Genomic DNA, 17,404 nt, shown 5'->3' with positions numbered 1-17,404 from the left:
AATTGATCCACAAAAACATTCAACATCTGATCAAGAAATCAAGCATTCATAGTTCTATTGAGCAAGTAATTAGTATCCTTTCAAGTATTGGAGTAGATGTGAAGTCAAGATTCAAGCATTGGAGATTAAATTCATTTTCTATGTTTTATGAGGACTACATGAAACCCTAATTCCTCGCGTAGACAAAGAAAACTTCATAGAGGTATATCATTAGTGTTTTAGACATTTTCAGCATTTCCCTCAAAAGGATATCATTTCCATTACAACAATTTATTTTCGATTTCAATTCTATTTCATGGTTAATTCCAAAACCGGGGTTTGATTTAAGGTAAACCACTATTTCCAACCATTTTCCCTTATCTCCTATGTGTAGGAATAGGTACAAAGCTTCAATTTTCAAGATTGACATTATTCATAGAGACAAACAAATTCCCCTTTGGACAACAAAAATTTTGGAGGACCAGAGCGACGGGCATTCTGGTCCCAACAATTTAGGATGACCTTTTGGGAAAATATCCAAATAGTCACATATTGCTCAGATTTAGGTTTGTAGCTCCGTTTGACGATTGTATCTCATATTTTATGCATAATTCCTTCAATTTACATACATGTACCCTTATTTTTGCATGATTAACCAAATCAATTCAACTGAAAGGGAAAGAAGAGGGAATCTAAAACCACTAGACTCTTATCAAAATCTTGGTCTTTTAGGCTTAGATCTATCAAATTCCATATTTCCCTAATATAGAGGTACCTAAGCAAAAATTAGTGGTTTTACTACATCATTAGGTGAAACCCTAATTTTCACCTTTACACAAAATAAAAATTAATAAATTTAGAAGAGTAAACACACCATCTAGTCTAAAAAGGTGACGGGAATGTATTTTTCAAATCTTACAAATATTATAATTTTTCTAATGGTCTTTATGATACTTAAAATTTTGAACAAAATTGAAAATGCATACAATAAAAATTCTAAATGAAACCTTATGTTTATAATATACACAATTTGATAAATTTGCGACTAGATAATTTCTAGAAAGTTTATATAAGATTTTTAAATGATTTTGTGCTTTCTCTTGAATATATGAAAATTAACAGCAAAATGAAATATATATACTCTTTTCATATTCAAATTCAAACATATACAAGAAGTTCATATATCTACCACAAATGATATGAGAGCATAATCAAACAAAAAACACATGGAAAAATTACACTCTTTGATAACAAAAAAAAGTACATCAATATTGTCCAAGATTTCAAATGGACATTCTTGAAGTATAATTCAATCCAAGTTATCCTTCAATCAAGAATCAAATTTTCTTAAGATGCCTCAGAAGCAATTCAAGGGTTTAAAAATAAAAGTGTTATTTGGACCCTCTATATGCATAATCCTAATACATAATATGTTTTATTTCCTTTCACATTGAACTATAAATTTTATTTTCAAACTAAATCTTAAAGTGAAATATGTATTATTTTTTATAAAATTTTCCATTAAGATAGACCCTTTTTAATTGAAATAAATAGTATATTTTCAATTAAATATTTAACTTCAATGCAATAAATCAAATTTATAACAAACTCAAGAAAAGCATTTATTTTAGATTAAAAAAATTATAAAAAGATAAATCCAACAATCCTCAATTGAATCACACTGCATAACACCATTTCTAATAAACCATTATATTATTTAGAACACTATACAACTGACTTACATTTATGAATAAATTAACACATAAGGAAGCATACAATTTGTTGTTATATCATAAGAGGGATCTAGAATATATTTGATTTGAAGTTCTCACAAAATTAAAAAACATTAGGAACATCCTTTCCTTGACAACTAGAAAGGATAAATTAAACAAATGACCATACCCACAAGAGTCACAAGATCATCTAATCAATCATATAGACTAGAATTCGATAAGATGATTAAATAGTATCTATGGTTTTTCTCATCCAAATGTCTTCCATTACTCAAACACATATAATATCTTGTACACTAAACATAATATTGAATCTAAATAACTGATGAAAACATGTACTTAAACAAAGCATATATCCATCCCACATTTATATCTTATCCCAATCAACTATATACATTTTTTAATTCCAACCTAAAGTAAACAAGAATTATAAGACAAATAACCAATACTCCACGTTTTAAAATTTTCATTCGTAAATCTTAAATAAAGTCACTTTATTACAATCTAAAAATATATTTTGAGGAAAGATATAAAGACAATCTAAGGTTCAACTTTATCTTGAATTTATTAACATTGTAGTTGATGCAGCCTTTGCACTAGTGCATTCAATTGATTGTTTCATACTTAAAATAAAGATACAAAGTGGAATTATTGTGAGTTGTAGTTTTTTCTTAAATGATCAGATAATTGATTTGATTCCGATCCATGAAGACCCACCAAAAGGAATTTCCAAAACAAATGAATTCAACATAAATGGCTAGTTACATACATTGCAATTTACTATAATGAGCGAGACGCATGAGAAAATATCCACATTGGTTAGAATTTGTCGGTAAACAGGCAATTGAAATAAATTAATGCCCCGCGAGGAAAGTGAAGGGTCGGTACTCCGTATTCCCATGCTTTTGGATCAGGACAAGGAAATAACGTATCCTATTATTAGATCCGTATGCGAATCAAATCTTGTAAAAGCTACCGACATCTGCCCAGCTTTGCCGGTCATCTATTTCCCCACTAACCACATCTCATGGTCTATTAAATTGTATATTCAGAGGGTTTCACCAGATGCACTAAATTTCCATAGCCTAGTACTCCTTAAACTCTTCTATTGTAACATCTTCTTTTCTGCTCTTAAACTCTTCTATTTTAACATCTTAGAAAGAAGATGAACGCATTTCCTCATGAGTTTTCTGCATTTTTATCCAGTACCAATGTGCAGAGTGGCCAAAGCAACTATTCGCTGCCACAATTCTGTTTTGGCGATGTTCAAACCGGGTTAGATATTGTGCAGTGTGGTGCTTCCAACAAATTTGGCGATGATGGCAAGCAAAGGAAAAGGCGAGAAGGCGTGGACAAGAAATGGCTTCACAAAGTAATAGAAAGGGAGAGGAGGAAACAAATGAAGTCCCGCTATTCTGATCTCAGATCTTTGCTGCCACAGGAGATCATTGTGGTATGCACTACTAACAAATCCCTCTTTCTTCAATCTCAATCTGTTATCATTTTTTATCTGTTGTTCCTAGATTAGATTAACCATTAGCACTTCAGATTGTTGGGAATGTGAACCTAACGGTCATATGATCATCTGCATTCTTTCAAATCCCAGTTTCACATTTAGATCTTAAAAATGGATGTACTTTCAAATCCCAGTTTCACATTTAGATCTTAAAAATGGATGTGTGCAGTTCATATATCTAAATGTATTAGATATCGATTAATGAAATCATTCCCTATTTAAAAGTGGAAGCAGCTTTATGATGAACCACATAATTCATGGTGTATTATGTTCTATGTTTTCTTTCTATTTATTTTCATTTTAGTTTAGTTGTTCATTACATGTTGTCTCTACTGGTTTAATTTACACAGATCACATTGTATAATTGATTTTTTCTATTTTGGATTGTCTTTTATGTAAGTATCTATTCAAAGATGAACTGGTTTTTTAGGAGTTTTATTGTTGGATTAAATGTTGCATCTCTGGGAAATACTCTTGTAGATTAATAATCGTTCTGTGTATAAATGCTGCTGTCTATCTGGAAGCTAATTAACACGTGCAGGTTTTGCTGTCATGACGAATTTAAATGTGTTATTAGAGTTAATTTTGATGTAATGACAAATTTATATGTGGTATCAGAATCATGTGGATAAACTTTCTAGATGTTGTTTTGAAAATTCATTCAAACCTTCAAATTTTGGTGTAATGACAAACTTACATGTGGTATCAGAATCATGTGGATTAACATTCAAGATGTTGCTTGAAAATTCATTTAGACTTACAATGTTTGGTGTAATGACAAACTTACATGTGGTATCACAGTGATGTGGATTAACATTTAAGATGTTGCTTTCAAAATCCATTCAGATCTACAAATTTTGGTTTAATGACAAACTTACATGTACTATCAGATTCTAAACTCAAGATTAATTATTTTGGTGTTGTCTGCCGCACTTTGAAAATTGATCTTGTAGATTAACTGGCAAGATGTTACTTTGAAAATTTATTGAGACCTACAAATTTTCGTAAAATGCCAAACATACGTGTGGTGTCACAGTCTAAAGTCTAGATTAATTCCTTTGAGTTATATCAGGAAGGGGTATTGGACTAACTGCCGCACTTTGAAAATTGATCTTGTAGATTAACTATCAAGATGCTGCTTTAAAAATTCATGGAGACCTACAAATTTTGGTGTAATGGCAAACTTACATGTGATATCAGAGTCTAAATTCAAGATTAATTCTTTTGAGTTATGCTGAACTAACTGCAACATTTATGAAAAATGATCGTGGATTGGCTACCAAGATATTGCTTTAAAAATTCATTGCACCTACAAAATTTTGATGTAATGGCAAATCAATGATGAATATCCAAAAATGGATGACCGCATACTTTATAACAGAAGTTTCACCCACACCCTAGATAATTACAGAACAAGCCGCTGTTTTCTTCAATTATTCTGCAGACCTCTCCTCCGATGTTCTCACCCATTACCTAAACCGTTACAAGTCTAGATGATATTACTAGATATTCTTGTGGGTGCTTTCCTGAAAATTAATTGTTGGCTTAATGAATTAAGCTTGCAAAATAGAGAATTTTGAAAAGTAATATTAAATGATAGAATTCTACCTACAACAGACTTTATTTTTTCCTTTGAAAGGGCAGGTGCTTTGGAAACATAAGGAATTGAAGATAATGTTTGGAGATTACTGGCATGTGAACTTATGTTTTGAGATTATTGGAATGTGAATATCAGTTGAAGCTAGGATTAATGAATATTTCTCTGGATTGTGGTGCAGGGCAAGTCTTCTCTTACTGATCAGCTATCTGTTGCCACCGACTATATCCGTCATTTGCAGGAGAAGGTGGAGGAGCTTACAAAGAAAAGAGACGAGATGAAGATGAGCGAAATGCAATACTACAAGGTGAACAATGATATATCATTCAGGAAGTGCGATGCGTTTCCTCTAGTGAATGTAAATCATGTGGGTTCCCTTGTACTAATCACAACAAATACATTGAGAAAGCAGATGGCCCTTTCTAGGCTTCTGCTTGTAGTTGAAGAAGAAGGACTTCATATAATATCTGCCTCCTCTTTCACCGCTGATGACAAAGTCTATCACACTCTTCATTGCAAGGTGGTGTTTTTGGCAATGAATTACATTTAACAAGAACTTGTTTAGTTCCATTTACAAAGTTAGACATGATTTCAACATTAAATTAGTTTATTTGTTGATATTTTTCGCAGCTGTTTGATAAGAAGAGGTTCACTGGTGGCACCAAACTTGAGCAAAGACTTTGGCAGTTGATCGATAGAAACTACATTCTAGATGTCTCCAAAAGCTAGAAGCGATCTATACTTCAATGCCTGGTACTTCATTACATGGAAATTATGCTCTTAAGTTGGCTATAATTAGGTTATAGGAAGTCCTAACAATATAGATTCTGTACCTGCTGATTTAGTGTTGAACTTTATTACTATCTTACCTCTGATCAATCATCTGGATATCGATACATCAGAATTTCTTAAATGCACATACACTAAAATAATAATCTAAATAGTGTTTCTATAGAGTCATGCACATAGAGATATCTGCACTATATTAAGAAAACTATTATAATCTTACATGTTCATGTGTAACGCAGGTTTGAAAGACAATATAGTTATATATCTGTTCTAACTACATGCATAATAGTAAAATGTCCCAAAATTATTATGTAAGGTGAAATACATACCTTTCTATAAATAAATCATCAGCATTTTTCTCTTTGACATTAATCTTTGTAGAAATGTAAGAAACATTTTTTTCTCTTTTGAGTGCTCCACCCCATTGAGAACAGGAACAGTAACCATGTCGAATTCAACAGTCCCATGTATTGGGAGTTAAAATATGAGTGTGTTGGACCCAAGGTTTTTTTGGCTTTCATGTAATGGCTTATATTCATAAGGACTGGCGTGTCCTTGAATGGCCCAGCGTTCAAATAATCTGTTTCTCTAGAATTATAGGTGTAGTATCTGTTGAATCCAAACCAATGGACGCAGTGTTATTTTAGAGTGATAAGAAGAGGATGTAGTTTACCACTACCTAAACAAGCTTATTAGGTGCCAGTGCTGGCCGTGAAATCAAATTAATGGTTTGGTGTGGATAACTTTAGAGATCCACGTAGATGACAAAATAGCCTTACTAAATTCATCCATTTTTCTTCTATCACACTAGGCCTTATCCATGGATCTAAAGGTGATCAACTACAGCCATTGATTAAAATTCAAGCTTCATAGGATGTCATAAAGTAATGGAATCATAAGGTGCTTTTATGCGGAAAAAACATAGAATTGCATGTTTTTATCCCTGAAAGGAATTTTTTAGATAAAAGGCATAAATTATCATAGAATGGAGCTCTCCATGTGGATTCCTCGATAGAGGATTACGAGAGCACAATAATTGTAAATAATAAATCTAATTCTATATGTTGTACTAATGTTCTTTCACGAGTATTTAGGCTATTAATAAGTTCAAATCTGGATAATGATAGTTGTTAGCATAAGATTATAAAACATATAAACAAATTAAGATCTGATGATTGTAAAATAAAAAATCTTTGATTTGTTTATTGATAAGTAATGAACATGGTGAATACATGAAGGAGAACATTACAATGACATAATCGTGAAATGCAATTGCATAGTTGAATGCAACTAATGTAATATGCAAGCATCTATTCCTTGTCACATTGTTCTTCAAATTTTACCTTTCCAAGGAACTCTGTTTAGGCTTACATCACTCAACCTATTAATTACGTAAAATAAAATACTCATGTTTTAGAAGATATTTATTTGAAGAAACAAGTCCCGAATTAGGTGGCACCCCATCAAGCTACCTCGTAACCCTTGTAAGGGAGTAGCTATGAGCTGAATTCTTGAGTTCTTGGTTTACCATCTCCTCGAACTCTTTAATCATAAACACCAAATTTATTATCAACAATCCATACTAAATTTGAACACATAGGGTTCCACTAAGTCATCTCTTGACTGTTGTAAAGATATAATTCTTGATTACAGTCTTGTGAACTCTCTGGCAACAATTCATATTGAGTTCAATGCCAAACCCCTCACCTATCATTAAAAAAATTACTTCACAACATATCTAAGCTTTAAATGTTTCAACAACAAGCAAGAATGAAAAAAGAAAGCAAAAATGTTTATCATGCACAACACCATTTCAAAGTGAGAAGCTAGCTTGATATGATACAAATCATCCATCCTTTGGTGCAACTAACCTCAAGTTTGACCATGTTACACTTTAATTGATTTTATGTCTCATGTGAATCTTTGGAGGCCTCACCAAGTATAATAAAGATGGCTTCAAAATCATAAGCAATGTTTGGCATATGTGTGGCCACATGAAAAAATAAAATTTTATAAGTTTCATGCCATAAGAATCTCTATGAAGCAACTAAAATTCCTATAAAATCCCTTATTACTCCAATTACAATAGCTTAAAAAATCATAAATTATTGAACATTGTAATTAATACCTCAAATTTTAATATCATTTCTCTTACTAGCTCTACATAAACTTATGTTATTTACTCCAACAATGTTAACTTCCTTCAATTCATTCATAAATATTCTATAAACTATAAGGCCACTTCAACAGTAAGAAAATATATAATGAAATTTCTAAACTTATTCAATAAACAAAATCCACTTATCATTGTAATATATAACAAAATCAATAAACTTATCGAGATCCTTAGTCTTATTCTTCTACCCATCTTTTCACAAAAAATCCACAAAAAAATTGATCATCTCTAGCAATGGAATAGGTTCTATGTTTGAAGTAAATCATCATTGATTATAATCGGACCTATTATAGGCTCTATTTTTTATTGAAATTGATTTTGAAGATAGTTTCCCACTCATTACCTCTTATTCTCATTCCACATATTCATGAACTACAAAATAAACATAATCATTATCTTAAAGTGTCAATCTCAAACAAAATTGCACCTTTATACAATGTGATATATAAATATATTCAGCACCCCATTCACTACACATACTATCATTAAAGCTATCAAAACATAGTGCAATATCTACACCCATATCTACCAATAACTGTGAATAATAGATGCTAAGTAGTAAAAGAGTTTTTGAAGTAAATGATCATTGACTATGATCTGACTTATTATAGGCTATGATCAGACTTATTATATGCTCTATGTTTGATTGAAATCGATTTTGAAGATAGCTTCTCACTCATTACCTCTTATTCTCATTCCACATATTCATGAACTAGAAAATAAACATAATCATTACCTTTTATTCTCATTCCACATATTCATGAACTAGAAAATAAACATAATCATTATCTTAATGTGTCAATCTCAAACAAAATTGCACCTTTATACAATACGGTTTATATATATATATATATATATAAAAATTCAAAACACCCCATTCGCTACACATACTATCACTTAAAGCTATCAAAACGTAGTGCAATATCTACACCCATATCTACCAATAACTTTGAATAATAGAATGCAAATAGCCTTCTCTTTGTAAAAAAGTTGCTCCTACTGCTTCGATTCTTAGTCCACAAATGGAATACTTTAATTGAGCCTCGTCTTGATGTTAAGACTACTAATAGCTATTCTTTGTGAATGTTCTGCATTGGATTAAAAAAATCCCATTCTAGTGATCGTTGTGGAAGACTTCATGAGTTTTTGTGAAAATATTTGACAAAAGTTATATGTTGACCAGTGACAGAACACTCTTGCATCGTCTTTTTTTTAGTTCAACATGTTGAAAGCTTTTTCGAGCGTAGAACAATCAGCCAGATAAGGTTTTCATCTGACAAGAAGGCAATTTATATTGATTTTGTGGACTCAAGGGGCTCGTGGTGATATGTTCAAGTGTTGTGCGTTAAGAAGAAAGATATATAGGGAGATATAAAGAATTTCTTTTCCTTTTAAGGAGAAATAAGTAAATGTTTTGAATTTGGATTGTTTTGGGAAACTTTGAAGGTAGTTTTATCAAGGTTGAATATCTATTAGCATCTTCCTTTTAAAAAAATTTGGAAGCATAAGATTTTTTATTTTTTTTCATTTTCAAACTTTTAGTAATAAGAGTAATAAGGGTTTTGAAAGGAAATTTTAGTTGCTTTGTTGATATGTTTATTATTTCAAACTTATAAATTTTATTTTCTCATTGTCATAAATATGTTCAACATTTCTTACACTTTCAAATCTATCTTCCTTCAAAAACTCACATGTTTGTATAGTTTGAGAGATTAATTCAGTATCAAATGGATAGAGTGTCAAGATAAGATTGAAGGTTGGAGGCAATGGAGGTAGGAGGTCATTTATCATCCCAAGCTAGCTTCTTGCCTAGGAGTGAGTAAGTGCATGATAAGCATGCTATTTGTGTCCTTAAAGATAGGAGGGAGATTAACATTATGTGTCCCTTCAAGGAGCAAGAAGGGGCAAGTTTTCTTGTGGGTGGACTTGGTATATTCATGTTTTGGTTAGTGATTTGTACAAAACTTAAGGAGGCCTTAGACACTCTCACAGGAGATGTAGACTTTCAAAGTAAAGGTGTCTCATGAACAAATATTTGTTTTCTGATTTGTACAATAGAGGAGGACTAGTTTCCATAGCACTTGAGGAGGGATAAGAGACACTGGGAGGAGATGTGGACTTTTGGAGGAAAGTTGTCTCATGTGCAGCACTAGAGGAGGGATTAGACACACTCAGAAATGTGGAATTTTAGAGGAAATCTGTCTCATTTTGTATGGAGGTTGGGAAGACTTAATGTTCTCTCATGTTGTACAAATGGTCATAGAACTTCTACAGTCAGAAGATCCACTAATGCAGTCAATTTGGTGTTTCTTGGGTGAGTGAGAAGGATTAGTAAAGGTACCTAAACAAATTTTGTAGAAGGGTTGTGTTCAAACCTTGCAATGTTCCACTCTTGTTCACATAAATGTAATAAAGGGGGGGGGGAATGTTGCATTATTTTATCAATGGAAGTTAGTTTTATATTTTAAATTCATAAATAATAAATTAGTTTAATGTTAGTTATATGGTAGTTGGATTCTCGTAAGAAGTTTTGTACAAGAAAGATAGGCTTTATAAAGACATTTGGAAATCAATGTAAGATCATCTAGTTGAATCCAATTGAATCAATGAAAAGTTTGTTTTTTTAACTACTTTTCTATTTGCGCTCAAAAGGGTAGCACAATGAAAATTCCATTTAAAAGGTCAAACCTTGATGATCTTATTTGATAATATGCAAACAAAATTATATGAGAAGAATGATGCAATCATATGATTTCCTCAGCTCCTGTAACAATTGTCTATAATAGAAAAACAATAAAAAACATATAAAATGTAATAACATGAACAATGATATCCTAACATTTCCTTCCTTAATACATAATTCCTACAAGTGTACCCTTAAAAAATTAAAATTTAGCTTGGCAAGGGATACCTTCTAAGGATTACATAACAAAACTTGTTCATTACACAAAAATAAATATAAAATTTTTAGAAGATATTTCTTTAAAGAATGAATTCTTGAATAAAGTGGAACTCCATCAAGCTACCTCATCACCATGGGAAAGTTGTAGCTTGAAGCTAAATTCTTAATTTTTGAACTACCATTTCATCAGACTTTTGAATCATAAATTCTTGAATTACTGGACAAGAATCCATAATGATATGTACTCAAAGCTTATTCGAGTTATCTCATGACCATAAAAAGAGTATAACTCTTAATCACAATTTCATGAACTTGTTGGGAAATAATCCATATTGACTCCACCAAATCCCTTACCTATCTTAAAAAATCAAACTTCTCATTTTTTATGTATTCTTAAAATTCATGAAAATACAAAACAAGGAAAGATTATCTTACAAGGTATCATCTCAAGTGAGAATTTGAACAGAGAGATGAAAATTCTTATATCACCTAGTTCTACTAGCCTCTAAATTTGAAAGCTCAAATTATGAATCCATTCTTAGTAATATAAAAAAAAGTATCATCTAGTGGATCATCATCCTCATCCTCAATATGGACTAAATTAAACTCATTCAATTGATCTTTGAGCTTTCCCTTAAGAATATCATAGGTTCAAATTATACAAGACCAGGTTGTGTGAGATTTTTTTACAATAAAAATATATGATTCCCACTTTGTTTGGACCTAATATTTTATTATTTCTTTGTGAATATATTGCATTACCTAAAAGACAATAGAGTATATACTCTAAAACATTAATTAGATACAAGATTGAGATGAATAGTTATATGTAACTATGTGTATGTTATAGCAGTTATAAGCAACTATATACAATAGTGGTGATGAAAAATGTAATAATATTTAGGCTAAATTTTCCCCTTATTACATTGTTAATACAAATGTACCAATAAAAACTCAATTTTGACCTAGCCCAGTCACCCCTCCTTAGGGCTTACATCACAAAACTTTTCTTTGATAAAGATAAACGGGTTTCAAAGGGACCCAAAACCCAAAGTTTTACAGACCAAGGCTAGTAGCCAAACAAACATTAAATAGAAGAGAAACAAGAGACAAACCCTACACAGACCCAAAGCCAAAAACAACACGAAAAGCCCCAAAAATAGGAGAACACACTCAATTGAGAGAGTGCACCAATTAAGAAATCTTTTGAATAATATAGTTGTTGATTTTCTCCACATCCTCCATGATGAATCTAGAGGTACCCTGGTCCTAGCTCTGGATCTTTGTCCTAGAACAGGGACTTGAGATAGTCTTCCTTCCACCAATAATCTCACAACCCTCCAAAGCAATTTTTTTTTCTATTTTTCCCCCAAGGGAGGATCATTGGCTATGGGTCTAGTTCTATAGTTTGCAATCATGGTATTGATTTTTTTCAAACCCTCAGCGCTATTACTCATCGCCTCCCTGCTGATTTCTGCCTGATTATTCAATTTGTCTTTGATGTCATCCACATACTCTTGCAGCTTATCAATTCTATGCTTGTGATTGATCTTCATAGTTTCGACATCATGAGACAACTTCTGAGTCATGCTCATGAGCTTCTTAGTTTTACTAGGCCCAGGGGAATCCATGAAAGTGTCAATAAAGTCCTTAATCCCATCTTTTAGGGTTCCAATTTCCTTACCAAGCCACTTCTAGCAGCTCTCCTAGCCCCTAGTGACCTCCAAAATTAGTTCTCCCAGCAACTTCTCCCCCTTTTGACCACCTTCATTTTCTTTATCCATGGTCTCCTGTTCCTCATTATCCACATTCATGGGAATGTCTAGCATAATCCTGTGGTCCTTGTCTTTGGACCCACTTGACTTGGTCAATTTCATTTTCTTCCTAATGGGTGGCTCTAGGTCTCTCTTTTTCCTGTTGCTAGACTTAAATTTGCTTGTCGCCCACCTTGGAGGATTGTTTTCCTACTGTTGTTAGTTCTAGGGGTCACCATAGGCTCCCTTTCTTTCTTCAGTCTATACTCAGGGTCCTCTGAATCCTTAATATCACGCCAATCAAGGGCAGTGCCACTTTCCTCCTCATCCATCTCCATATCAAAAACTAACTACACCTCAGGGTTAGAGGAAGAAATGTGGTTTTTATCCATGGGAGAAGTTTTGACTTCATGAGCTTTGGCATACTCCATGATTAACATGATAATCCCTTCATGAAGCACTAAATTATCCTAGTTCTCAGCATGTTTGGCTAAACTATTTTCCAAGGATGAAAGCAAGTAGAAAGGGTTGGAGATAATTTTACCATGCCTAAAATGGTTTAAAATTGTAAAATGATATGAGAAAATACCATGAAATCTATCATCAAGAGTGATATACCTCATGATGAATTATGCCATGTCAGCCTAGATGGAATTGGGGTCTTTTCTGTTGTAGCCACCATTTGCCATTTTAGTCACCTTCCATCATTCCTTTTCCTTCTTAAAAAATGTAGTGATGGCCTCCTCACCAGACTTCCTCTCTCTATAAAATATCTTGCCCTCAGTAGCAAGTTCAGTAATAGTGGCAACCAAGGTTTTGTCAACATGGAATTCCACCCCATAAACAGCCAACACACCCTTTTTCCACCCTTTAACAATTCTTTCAGTAACCAGGGGAGAGTTACCATGTAATCTCTCCAGATAGGGAACCATTCCACCATTAGAGATTTCCTCCAAGACGTCATTAATCTTCCACCAATTATCATAGGTTGTGGGTTCATGCCTATTCTTGTCACCACCCATTCTATTACGTAGGCAATCCAGACAACTTCAAACCAAGTGCAAAACGAGAAAAAAGATAAACCAGAAATAGGGCGAGCTGAAGTTTCTAGGGCTTCTCAAAGTGGTAATAATTTGAAATACCTTCCCAATGGTGCCCATCCCATCACAATCTCTCAACATTAAATTCACTTGTAAGGCTGAAGATATCGACATCATTTCTTGCCAGGTCACACAAAGTTTTCGAGAAGGTTTCCCTTCCTCTCCACCATCTAACCACCATGTTTTCAATATCCAGGTTCGCAACATGATCCGTCAATTTATTTCCTTCACGGAAAACGTCTGAAATATTTAAATCCTCTAGACTGACAATCATTTCTAGACAATCCTTAATCAGGTTCAAAATAGTCCAGTTTGGCTCCATACTACCCCTGATGCACTTCACAACGTTGAGTGAGTCACTTTCCAACCAGACTCATCTAAATCCTTCCTTGCTTGCCTTGTGTAGTTCTATGTAGGCAGCGATGGCCTCCGCATAATGGTTAGTCTGGGTGCACAAAAGGAGCGCCACCACAGAGAACATCATACCTTAAATGAATACATATTTTTGAGATGATTTCTCTTTGAATAAAAAAAACTTGAATTGTGTAGCTCCATCAAGCTACCTCATGACCGTTGAAAAGGTTTTGTATTTCTATCCCAAACTCTCAAATCATTGAAATTGGATTATTTGACAACAATCCATGCTGAGGTACAATAGAGCTCCATCAAGCTATTTGATGACCCTCACAAAGGTATAATTCTCAATCATCAACTCATAAACTCACTAGGAAATAACCTATAATGAGCTCTACACCAAACCATTTACTTGTCTCCAAAATTCAATTTTCACAATATATGTATTCTTGAAATTCATCAACATAAAAAAACAAAGCAAGAAAAACTTAAATTCTTATCCAAAGTGCTATCTTAGAGTGATAAGCTAACTTGAGATGATGAAAAAAACTCCATCCTCCAATGTCACCAACCTCCAAATTCACCTCTTTTATAGTTTATCTCTTTTATGTGTTCCATGAGTATTTGGAGGCCTCATTAGGTGTTTCAAAGATAAACCCATTTATTGGAATTTGAATGGAAAGTCATTTTCTCCTAGTTCTTACCACTAAGACTATAGACTATAATTGATGCACATATTCCTAAATCAATAGCAGAAACATCTACCTTGTAGAGATAAATTGTATCAAAGATGGACATAACAATACTATATGAACCACCACTAAGATCGATTAAGAAATATGATATCTTTATTTTGACTTTTTAATCTAATAGATTAATTGGCTAACAATAGCATTTACCACAAAATTATCCATAGTGTTGCCCAACAACACTGTTCTATCTCTAAACAACAAACCTATCACATGTTCTCTTGACCTTTGTGTAAGTATAATTGTCCACTCTACTATGGCACCACTCCCTTGATAGAAAAATGAAAAGAAAGAGTAGCCCACCATGAGTATCTAACTCTTTTTAGGGGCATGTTGTGATTAGATTAAATTGGGTCCGAGAGGCCCAAATTATTACGAGAGGGTTGAGATGCCGAAAATAGAGTGTCAGCTGCTAAAAAAGAGTAGAATCTAGTAGATGTTGGTGTTGGAATTAAGCCTAGCTGGTCCATGTCTCAATAGTAGACACCCAAAACCACACACCAAAAAAACAAAGACTTGACTAGGCTAATAAAATACATTGAACAAAAAACCAACAAATGCACCCCTACTGAAGAGATGAACCAATGGCCTTCCTGGTGGGGCACTTCTCAATTTTGCAATCTTGGCTCATCGCTTTCACTTTGTCAGAGAAGGAGAGCCTCGGGTTTGAACCTTTACCAGAAGAAATAGCAAGGGACTCCGAGATACCTTTCACCCTAGACACTGATGGCTCTAAACTAGTAGTAGGGGAGGAATCCAAATGACACTAGCTTTCACCCTAGACACATATGACTCTAAACCAGTAATAGGGTAGGAATCGAATTTTTGCTTCTTTCTTGCCTCCCTCTTGTCAATTTCTTCCCATATGACTTTTGGAGCTGCAAAATTCTTCTTTGGCACATGGATGTCAACTATAAATAAAAAAAGCAAACATGCAGTTAGCTTTTCATGTAAATTATATTTTTAGAAATACATATCTTCAACTGCAGTTAAAATCTTGATATAAATTTCATTTTAGAGCTCTTATTTTTAACTCATGCAAGTGGAAGAAATTACCAATATTCTATTTTTATCTTATTCAATGAACTGCAGTTCAAACTACAGCTAGTTAATCACATGCATGTACAGAAATTAACATGCCAGCTAGTTAATCACTAATTAATCACATGCATGTGGAGAAATTAACATGCTAACAATTCTCTCATACAAGCCTTTTGAACTCTTGATATTAAATATATGCTATTACAAGCTCTTCAAGGAACTGAATCACTACTTGCATGTAGGAAACCATATTTTCCTCGACCCTTCCGAAGTCGAAGAAGATATCTAGGTTGGACGCCATCAAGTACGGGAATAATGTTAGCAGGGCCTCTTTTCATAAAAGGGAGCTCCTCCAAGCACCAGAGCGAGCATTATTGGGAGACAAAATGGCTATCGGAACTAAAGAACTAGATATCATTAGCATTACCTTGTTGTCATCTAAAATATACACTTTGTCATTTCATTTTTACATCTAATTTTCACGAGTGGTATCAGAGCGTAAGTTTACATATGATTGCCCTAGCGGTGATCCTGCAGCATATAAATATTTTAGAAATAAAATAGTATGGGATCTATGTTGTATGTAGGAGAGTTGAAAGAAAGTCTTCGAGGCAATTCTTTAAGAACAGTAACGATCTTGTGAATTTCGCTTCATAAACAGAAAAATTTATAAAACTATTGGTTTTTTTATTCCTAGACTGTCAGCTCTCAGCTAGATATACAGAATTGCAGAAGAGTCATCCATATGCTGTAATATACCATCACGCCATACACAGCAATAGTTTTTCTTTATTTTTTGAAAATTCTATAGTTTGTTGCCTCATTTTACTGTTGCGTCATTTTACTGCGGTTCTTAAAGAAAACAACAAAAAAAATTCTGAAGGTTTTGACACGCTTATAGACAAGGCAAAGACAATAGAAACAGTTTTGTCTTTAAAATGATAAATGACAAATGACAGTGTCTTGAAGAGCAATAATGCCCTGAGTATAATACATAGAACAAACGTCAAATGAATATGCCAACATGATCTGAATGATCCAGCATCACAACCCAATTTTTCAGATCAGAATGTCTAAGCTTTTAACATGGAAACATTTTATCCACCAGAACAAATTATGGGGTGTTCATCATAGCTTTCGACTGCGATAGATAAGGAACGTTCAATTGAAGGAAAGAGTAAAAGTAAATAAAAAATATTTTCAGTTGCTATGTCGAAGCCCAACATGTTAAAAAGGATTTTACCCTAAAATAAATATTAATTTCCTGTGACAACTTACAAGTAACGTGGCTTAAAACATACTGTACTCACAGAACGAATTTCATCCATTCGTAGTAATCACTGCAAAGACAAACAATCAGAAGAAACATTCTACAAACAGTAAAGAGTTCTATCACCTTCGCAAAATGAAGGGGATAAAAAACTTCTTCCCATATTCCATAACCGGATGTTAATAATTGTTTTCTCCTGACTTTTGGTTTGTTATGTTATTTTTGGTATGTCCATTTTTTTTTTCAGTGTTTATTTCATTGGTTTGATGATTTCTTGTCATTCATAGAAGTTATGAATTTGTTTAAGTTCATAAGAAATTATTGTTATTTAGATTTTTTTTTATAGCAACTGAAAGTATTATATAGTTATCAGAATTTAATTATATGGTTTTTAAAACAAATTTATTGATATATGTTTCATGAATAATGTAGTTCATAAAAATC

At 33.0% G+C, this 17,404-nt stretch overlaps 1 protein-coding gene across 1 annotated transcript; it reads left to right on the top strand.

Annotated features, from left to right (window-relative positions):
* The first annotated feature begins 2,806 nt into the window (after window positions 1–2,806).
* On the top strand, window positions 2,807–5,753 carry LOC131070516 (transcription factor bHLH118). Its single transcript, XM_058006083.1, has 3 exons — window positions 2,807–3,165; window positions 5,007–5,345; window positions 5,456–5,753. Exons 1-3 carry the CDS (start codon window positions 2,878–2,880, stop codon window positions 5,552–5,554), a joined length of 726 nt encoding a protein of 241 aa, XP_057862066.1. The 5' UTR covers window positions 2,807–2,877; the 3' UTR covers window positions 5,555–5,753.
* The last annotated feature ends 11,651 nt before the right edge of the window (window positions 5,754–17,404 follow it).

The sequence above is a fragment of the Cryptomeria japonica genome, chromosome 11 (assembly GCF_030272615.1).
Source record: "Cryptomeria japonica chromosome 11, Sugi_1.0, whole genome shotgun sequence".
Lineage (NCBI taxonomy): Eukaryota > Viridiplantae > Streptophyta > Pinopsida > Cupressales > Cupressaceae > Cryptomeria > Cryptomeria japonica.
Note: the sequence above shows the minus strand (reverse complement) of the source record. Positions and strands in the feature narration are given on the sequence as shown.

What these genes read in the sequence shown, in the direction of transcription:
- LOC131070516 (XM_058006083.1), top strand. Translation starts at nt 2,878, where the DNA reads ATGAACGCATTTCCTCATGAGTTTTCTGCATTTTTATCCAGTACCAAT. An exon ending in TGCCACAGGAGATCATTGTG is followed by an intron (nt 3,166 to 5,006) that starts GTATGCACTACT and finishes ATTGTGGTGCAG; the next exon opens with GGCAAGTCTTCTCTTACTGA. An exon ending in ATCACACTCTTCATTGCAAG is followed by an intron (nt 5,346 to 5,455) that starts GTGGTGTTTTTG and finishes TATTTTTCGCAG; the next exon opens with CTGTTTGATAAGAAGAGGTT.